This window comes from Acanthisitta chloris, unplaced genomic scaffold (assembly GCF_000695815.1).
Source record: "Acanthisitta chloris isolate BGI_N310 unplaced genomic scaffold, ASM69581v1 scaffold37970, whole genome shotgun sequence".
In the NCBI taxonomy this organism is placed as follows: Eukaryota; Metazoa; Chordata; class Aves; order Passeriformes; family Acanthisittidae; genus Acanthisitta; species Acanthisitta chloris.
In genome coordinates this window covers 623-9,711 of record NW_008653919.1, presented here as the reverse complement: position 1 = coordinate 9,711, position 9,089 = coordinate 623, and the positions used below count along the sequence as shown (strand labels likewise).

The 9,089-nt window shown below is 36.8% G+C and overlaps 1 protein-coding gene across 4 annotated transcripts in view; it reads right to left on the bottom strand.

Annotated features, from left to right (window-relative positions):
• Positions 1–713: 713 nt before the first annotated feature.
• Positions 714–9,089, bottom strand: part of NUDT12 (nudix (nucleoside diphosphate linked moiety X)-type motif 12) — an 8,562-nt gene continuing 186 nt past the window's right edge. Inside the window, exons 1-6 of one of the 4 annotated variants that reach the window (XM_009082725.1) lie at positions 9,064–9,089; positions 6,346–6,941; positions 5,284–5,451; positions 3,342–3,455; positions 2,107–2,306; positions 714–824 (exon numbers count right to left, since the gene is read on the bottom strand). The exon at positions 9,064–9,089 is cut by the window's right edge and continues 186 nt beyond it. In XM_009082725.1, the coding sequence (XP_009080973.1) occupies positions 714–824; positions 2,107–2,306; positions 3,342–3,455; positions 5,284–5,451; positions 6,346–6,941; positions 9,064–9,089 (1,215 nt within the window). Of the gene's footprint in view, positions 825–2,106; positions 2,307–3,341; positions 3,456–5,283; positions 5,452–6,345; positions 6,949–8,559; positions 8,627–9,063 lie in introns of all 4 variants that reach the window. The other 3 variants (XM_009082733.1, XM_009082741.1, XM_009082748.1) reach the window with 3 other exon arrangements.

The following is a 9,089-nucleotide window of genomic DNA, read 5'->3' as shown; positions in this document are numbered from 1 at the left end:
TTAGACTTTTGGGCATGGTTCTCCTTTCTCATAAACAAAGTATTGTGTCATACCTTTAAAGTCAGGCTGACAGACAATTCCATAAGCGCAGACCAAATCAGAAAGGATGAGTAAATGCTCTGCTTAGAGTATTAATATAAATCACGCTATTAATGAAAAATATAAAAAGTATCACATATTCACCATTTACATATACTATTAGCTTAAAAAGAACCATTGTCAGTAAGACTTTAAACACTGCATGTAGATTTTTGTGAAAGGCAGAATTTAAAGAATTGAGATAGGCAAAAATGGGAAAGAAACAATTAAGACAAAATAGAAGGACATAAATACAGAGTTCAAACCAGCAGGCAAGGTCAGGCCTCTCTGTAATGCTGTGACTCCTTCCAGTGGGGGAAGGTCTAAATCAAACATTAAAAACATAACAACAAACATAATAATTTCATTTCAGAATGAAACCAGCCCTTGCATAACAAGGTACCAATTCTAGCTATTTTTTTGCCTGCTTGTTTGGGATAATTACTGGGTTGCTGTCCAGTTCTAATTCAGGTCTGAAAACATCTACAAAGATTTGCATAGTTTAGCTCAGGAATCAAAGGAAAGGCTTAAAAATTCACACAGTTGCACATTTACTAGGTGAAGAGTTCTAATTTATTCCTAACTTAGCATTCAATAGAAGAAGTAATCTAATTTAAAGAAATCAATTATTTGAATTAAAGATTAGCATTCATTCCAATCCAATGTTTTATCAACTGGTGTGCAATAGCTCGACTTGGTGGTACAAAGAAAGAACGCTGGTTTCCTTTAATGAGAACTTCCACGACCTGCAATAAAACCAGATTTTTTTATCTTTAGAAGATAATATTATAAACTATACAGAATCAAACATTGTATTAATGCAGGAATTATCTTCCTTTGATGATCTACTTGTCTGTCATTACTACAGCTATTAAAGAGATACTACCAGATTCTCCAAGACAGATGCAGAGAAATACCTACATTATGTGAATTTTGACATTATTGAGCTCAAATACGCCCCAAATAATACCTTCTTCCAAAAAGAATTGTGGAGACTGACCTCCAGTTTTTGCAAAGTCATTTTATGGTAAGGACCACCAGGTGGTGCTCTACACTGTGACATAAATAATTCCTTTTTTTTTTTTTTTAAATTTTTACATGTAGTACCAAAGCAAATGTGTTTTGTTGGTTTTCTGGAGCAGTTGCAAGCAACATGGGAATACACTTTTAGTTCAGTTCATTTCTGAAGTACATTTATTTCCAGCTCTACACCAACCTGCATGTGACTAGCTGTATTCAGAACTGATACTCATTTAAAATAATGCCCCCAATACTGACGGAAATACACTGACATTGTAGGTAACTAACTCTGCCTTCAAGCTGACTTACAGTCAAAACACTGGGAACTGCTAGGCAGAAGTGCAGTGTTATTAAAAGTTTAGCTCTTAAGTAGCTTGTGGAAAAAACTGTGAAGACTACATTGTATAAGCAATTTTTCCTTTCCTTAGCCAATAACTGAAAACTTTCTTCCTGTCAAAGTCTTTTTTTCCTCTTTTTTATTTGACTACATTTTAACTACTTGGGAAATCTAAGTGTAGAATTTCCTTCTAATGCATAGTAAACTGCATTCAAATACTGTATTAAAACAGTACTACATGGAAAAAGATTTTCAAATAATGAATTCCCAGAGTTTTTACCTAAACCTCCCCCATCCCAGCAAATATGGCAGCATGCTTGTTTGACAAAACTCTGATGCTGAATGCTATTAAACACTACTTCTGCCAAAATGAAATGCACAGGCTTGCTAAGGAAGAATAACCTGGGTATCCCACAAAAGGAAAAGGTGAAGAGCTAATCGGCAAAAATGCCATAAAAAGGGCTTGCAAGGACTCAGACATCACCATGAATATATGCCTCTCTCTGGTTGTGTATAATCTACAACTATAATATAATGCAACTGTAGTATGATAAAATGGAAAGTACACATGCTCATTCAACCTGCTGAAAAAAAGCAAATACCTATTGTAAGCCCACACCAACACCATCAGAGACTAATCAATAGAAGAAGGAAATTAAATTGAACTTTACCTGCTCTCTAGTGAACCAGCGGGCATCCTCTATTTCATTCTTGTCAACTTTAATTTCTGTGGACACTGCAACAGCTAAGCAGCCAATCATTAGGGAGGAGGGCATTGGCCATGGCTGACAAGAGAAGTACTGAACATGGCCAACTTTGATCCCAGCCTCCTCTTCCACTTCTCTTCGAACAGCATCTTCTATTGTTTCACCTGATCAAAAAGGGCAAAGAACCAGCAGCTGATGAAAATACTCCAAGCAACAATCACATCCTGTGCTTTGAACTGACTCAAAAGACTTGAAACTGCCTAAGGCAATTATCTATAATGACCTAGTTCACAGATCAGGGCACAGACCTCAAGCACAAGGTAAAAAAGTCTAATAAGACCAGTCGTCAAAGCAAAATGAAACTTTGAAAATAAAGCGTGGTAATTTCTCCATCATAGTATTTATTTCCTGAGTTGATAATTTATCATAGACACAAACAATTATTAACACACCTAAAATGTAAAAAACTGAGTAGGAATAGAAAGTTTTGCTTCCATATTCACAGAAAACTGCATATAGGTACATATGTACACAGGTACTACACTGCAACCACTGATTCTAGGTTCATTAAAGCAGACAGTCCATGCATCAGAGACAGACTTCAATCTGCACACATTTATTGAATATAGCTGTACACTATTATTTCATTGTTGATTAATATGTATTCCCAATATAAGAATGTTTTACAAATTGATCTGCAGCTATTAATTATTGTAACTAATTCCAAGTATTACTGCTTAACACAGCTAGCAAAATACATCTTTACTTTTCTTTCAGAATTATATAATTTCTACTTATCTTCCATATAATCAATCCGGCCCTGAACATGTAAGCACATGCTTATCTTTATGTTAACTTTGTTATGCTTTAACTCATATTTTTCCTATGCTAATATCTGTTACTAAATATCATCAAAGAAAAAACCTTATATGTATTTAAAATTTTTTTTCACTTAAGTATGTGATCTAAGAGTGCATAAGAAAGGCATATAAATTTTTCTTTACTCAACTTGCTTTTTCATTTTTTATAAATCAGCTGCTGATAAGTACAGAATAAGCAAATTTATTATAATAACTCATCTAACAGGAAGCAAAAAACATTAATTTGACATAACACAAAATATATTTCTGTATTATTTTCAATGTACAATACTGTTTTGTGAGAAAAAATATTTGGCAAGGGAAAATGAAATTACTCACCAGGTTCTACAAATCCAGCAAGACAGGTAAACATTCCTGGGGGAAACCTCTTCTGCCTACCCAAAAGGCAATGGTTCCCATCTGGATGGATGACTTGCATTATCACAACAGGATCTGTAAGGGACATGAAAAGAATGTATTTCAATGTTTGAGGGACCTAAACACAGTAATGAATTTCAGCCTATTCAATACCAATGCATGTAAAGACAAATAAGATACTTTTAAGTGACTGAAATTAGAATTGTGTACATCGACAGAGCAAGCTATTACCTAATTCTGCTTCAGGGTTTTTTCTCCCTGCAAGATATCTGTTTATTTTATTTTGCAATGTATGTGCTTAGTAGAAGCAGTTTACTAGCCAATGCTTGAAATGCAGGACACAAATTACCCGGAACCAAAGCACACAGTCTGCTGAGTATCAACAATGCTAACCTAGCTAATTATCCAGGATATAGCAATAGCTCCTGCAGCAACCCATTTATTGTCACCTTCCCTGCATCTACAGAGGTCTGAAGAATGTACTTTTGCCTGAAATATCAAAGAATAAACAGACACTCTGTAACATGAGCAGTGCAAATACTGACTAAACTTTCCACCTTTTAGTTTGTTGACTCTTTGCTATCAGCCTCTCATCTGATACTGCACTTCTACCTGCTTTCTCACTTCTGGTCACTGTATCTGTTTTTTTCTTTCTAGCTTAATATTTTCTCCTATTGGTATCATCAATCCTGTAGACTTATAATCTTTCCCCTTTTTTATTGTTATCTGGCTTTTAAGTATTTCAGTGTTTTGAGGCTTTTCTTCTGTTTGCTTGTTTGTTTTCTGTTTACCTCTATATACTTTTTCTCTTGCTATTGTTTTTCATGTGTGTTTTTTTCCCCCAAAACACTAGTATTTTCTCTGTATGAAAAAGCTTGTTTCAGCAACCAGTATAAGCAACCATTTCAAAGACTGCTCAAAGTTATCTGCCATATAGCACAATATAGAATATGCAGTGTTGCTGTCTGTAGACTTCCTTCAGAGAAAGGCCTTAGTAGAAGATGCCAGTTCATCAACCTTTCCTGTATAATCCCATTCCTTCTCTAACTTGTGCTAGAGACTGTAAAGAAACAGCCAGTAATATTTTAGCAAGCCTCACTACAGTCCACAAGACAGAGGAAGACAGCAGAATAGCTTTCATTGCTGCAAATATATATCTAAAGCAGGTAAAATAACATGAAATTCAGATATACAACATGCATACAACATCCAGAACTATAGCTGCAGAAGGAGGATAAGGTAGGGGAAGGAAAGGTTACTAAAGCGTCACCAAATGATCCAGAAAAAAATGGGCAAGTTTTTTTCCCCTTCCTTGTTTCCACAACAGTAACACAGTACACTTCCTTTGCAACATATGGACAAAAGGAGGTATGCAACACATGCAACACATGAATGAAAGAAAGACTGAGTATACAAGCTTATATTCTGAGTAGTTTGTGACTGACAGTGAACAGTGTCCACCAGTGATGATGGCGTACACTGGACCAGTCAAAGTGCTGCTACAGGAAAAAACCCACTGTATCAGAACTCTGATACAAGGCCAAATTTGATACAGAGCTCAGAGGGCTCACAGAAAGTGAGAAAACAATATGAAGGTGGGGAAAAAAAAGTAAAATGTGACCCTTTGTAGTGTTAGTCTCTCATTTATGTTGTTGGAACTTCTAATTGATATTACTCCATTGCAATAACGACTGGTACTGTCACAGCAATTCATCACAGACTACTGCAAGAAAGAAAAGCTTGAACTACTCAGTCCTAAACAGAGCTGACACACAGATACTCCAGGGAGAAACAAGTATGTGAGACCTAAGCCAGAAGCAGGAAGCTGAAATAACTTGATTTACATGTATCTAATAATACAAACTAGCCATTTTTCAGCAAGTTTATTCTACAATATTCTCACCAACTCTTGGATATGATGTGTTGTGAACTCCTTGGAGACTGGGACAATCTTCTTTTAAGCAAGTTTTCTTGTAACCCCCTTCTTCAATCTTGGTTGCACTCCCACATGTTGGGCAGAATCGGTAGCGGCTGTGCCATGCTAGAACAGATCTAGCCTGGGCTACTACTCCTTTAAAAGAATACACTGAAAATTAACAAAATCAAATACTAGTTCATTTAAGCTTTTAACAGTACAGAAAAAGCAAGCAGTAAAGCTTGACATAAAATTAAAGTAAGCCTGTGGCTCGAATTGTAATCTGCTACAAGAGAAGTTGAGCAATATGAGTTATGCAGATCTTTGTAGCACAGCACACACAATAGAACAGAGTGTTATATAGCTACAGAACAATTTGTACATTCAGAACAAATTCATTTGGATCAATATACCCTGTTTCTCACAGAAGTTACTTTGTGTGGGCAAAGCGCCAGAATTTTATATCACACCTTTTCCAGATGGCCATTTTAGGGCTACTACAGGTATTGACATAATAATGCATTGCTCCATTTAAACTTGAGGTGCAAATCAAGCTTGCCCTTTATCCTTCTGTAAAAGCAAATTTGCTACAATAGCAGTTGTTAACAACACGTCCATAATGACATTCACTTTGGGATCCTGACTTCAACACTTGCTCACACCATTTCCTTCTCAGATGAGTATCCAACACAGCCTTACTGATGACTTAAGTCTCACTTCTTGTAATGAAAATTCAGTAATTACAGTTGTCCTTTGTCTGAGAACATGCATGCAAAATATTTAAATAGTATCATTTAAAAAACATGATGATCAATAGCTTTCACAGTCTAACACCTGTCATTGCAGAAGTTAGCCCTTTCTAACACACATGTTCTTACATTCAAAATTCTTCACAAAACCACTGACAGGCTTCTAAAATCAACTTTTCTAAAGCCACTGAGAATACTTAATTCCTTTGCAAAGGTTTGCTCTTGCATTGTACCTTAGTGAATCCCAAAATGTAACCTTCTGATTATACATTTGGTACTTGCTGAATTTTATGCATCTTACCAGCTTCTTTTTCAGGTAGCTGCAGTAGTGCAGGCATCGGTGGGTGAAGAAAGTAACAGTCCTCGTGTTTCTGTTTAAATTTCTCAGCAGAAGCAGAATCTATGCTAAGAGCAAACCAAGCAACTAACCCATCCTCTTCATCATCTAACACAACTCTTCCATTGCAAGCAGGCAGCTGGTTCATCTGGAACTGAAGTTCAACTCCAAGAAAAATCAAGGTGCATTCTTCCGTTTGGTTCATGCACTGCTCCACATCCTTGTAGTGCAGCCTGCAAAGCTTTACTTCTGGCTGCTGGGAGCTCTCTATTCCCCCACCCAAAGTAACCAAGGGGCTTAGATTTGAGAAGAGAATGTATACTGTAGTTGGATGGCCTTGTTTTTTACTTAGCCACTCAGAATCTGTTCTTTTATCACTCCTTCTGTCCAGAAGTGTCATGCCAAAATAATTTCCATATTCTTTCACATCATTTGCCAAAAAACTAGGCTTCTGATCACCCTTCACGTTAGCCAACAGATTAGCTATGTGTTTGTACCCCCAAAATTTAGCAATGTCCAGAGCTGTCTGCCTTGATTTATTAACGATGGCTCTGTCACACCTAAAGAAACCAAAAAGAACTGGTTACCAGGGTAAATATGTTTAGGAAGAGTCCTGATGCTATATTATTCTTACTTACAGCATATCCATCTGGTACTATTAAAGTGCAAGAACTTCTAGACAGTCTGTCTGTACTGGGGCACACTTGAGGCTAAGTACTTAGCATTATGGTAATGAAAAGTAATCATACTTTGTTTTTGCTTGCTAAGGCAAGATTTCACACTTTTTTTGATGCACTCTACATTATCACTCACTAAGTTTCATGTAGTGCTACAACAACAATGAATTAATTAAAATTCCACGCATTTTAGCATAAAAAAGCTCAAGATAGAACTTTGAAAGTCAGGCTACAGATCTGTTCTTAACAGATTGAAAAGGGAAAAAAAAGCCGTTTTAACAAGCATTACTTTCTAGAAGCTACTGAAAACAGCATCAAAACATTTGCAATAAAACATTTTATTGAGATCACTTGGCTTGTTCAGCCTGGAGGAAACCGAGAGACCTCATTGTGATCTACAGCTTCCCCATTAGGGGCAGTAGAGGGGCGAGTACCGATCTCTTTCTGGTGACCAGTGACAAGATCCAAGGTAATGGCCTGAAGCTGTGTTGGGAGAGGGTGGCTGGGCACTGGAACAGACTCCCCAGGGGAGTGGTCACAGCACGAAGCCTGTCAGAGTTCAAGAAGCATTTGGACAACGCTCTCAGGCACACAGTGTGATACTTGGTGTCCTGTGCAGAGACAGGCGTTGGACTTTGATAACCCTGGTGTGTCATACTGACTCAGGTTATTCTATAATTATATGATAAAAAAACCCCTGGACTAGCTTTCCATGATTATTCTCTCTAATGTTATGAAATATTAGCTTCATAGACATTCTTGTATACATATATCTAACAGCTGTATTTGCTCAAATAATTTTTATGACTAACTAAATGGAGATCAAAGCCACAGCATCACCTTATGAATTATACATGATTGCCTAAGTAAGCGATCCTGAATAGGACATTTAAAAGTGGTTTTTGGTGTTTTTTTTTAACAGTAAACATAACTTAAAAGACCTGTTATCCTATTTACCAACTGGTAAATTCCACAAAATTTCAAAAGATTCCTCAATCCACAAAAGCTGGCACTGTGATATATGCTGGAATATACTGGTTACAGTACAAACCAGCAGTTCATCTAATGCTCCATACTGAACCCCAGCAGAGGTCACAGGATTTGGGTAAGGCTGAAAAAAGTAAGAAAAAAGTGTGCAATGATTACTGGAGGCTGCAGAACGCTATGCCTGAACCTATTCATAACTACAGAATGAACTAAACTTGCTTGGTTCTGTAATTAGGAGGATAGAAATGAGCAGCCTGGCCTTGATTAATGTAGAGCTCAATTGAATCACAACAACTGACTCTCACACTTTGTTTTGAAACGATTTCGATCTGAAATATTTGTCTCTCGACTTTATTCAGGCTTGGGTTGAATTTTCTTTGGGGCCTTGGAAGAACACTGAGGCATTCTTTGCTTTTTTGAGTGTCTTAAACCACTACAACTACAACAGTTGACTTGAAAATAGCAAGTTTTTGACACGCAATCAACATGCTTGGTTAGGGTTAGGGTTTTATACCACCTGAAGAAAATAATATTGACAAGGTCAAGGAAGGAGGAATTATACTGTCCAAAAATTAAGAGACACCTAAAATTTAGCAATTGATAACTTTGGTAAAGTATGTCTGTCATGTTCTACTCAAAAGTCAGTATCTCAGCAACCATTCTGCGCCCTAATGTAGATGCTAGTGGATTACAAATAAAGTGTAGAGAAAAAAAATCTAAGTGGCACAATCAAATATACCACATTTATACTCAGTACAGTGGTTAGAATGGGATGCAAACCTTCTGGCCCCAGAGACAACTGACAATGTATCCTTGAGGATCAAATGGGTAATTTTAGATATGCTCATGACTTTTAGAGTTCCTTAGCAAATATGGAAAGCATGATGCAATATACTCTGCTGAGTTTTAACCCTGAAAATTTTGTCACTATCTGTCAGGTAAATTTACTTTTCTGAGGTAAAACTGAAATGGGCAGAAAGTGATGCAAACCAGAGCTCTTGAATGGGCTTCACTAAACAGCTTACCCTTCTTCAAGAAGAATCT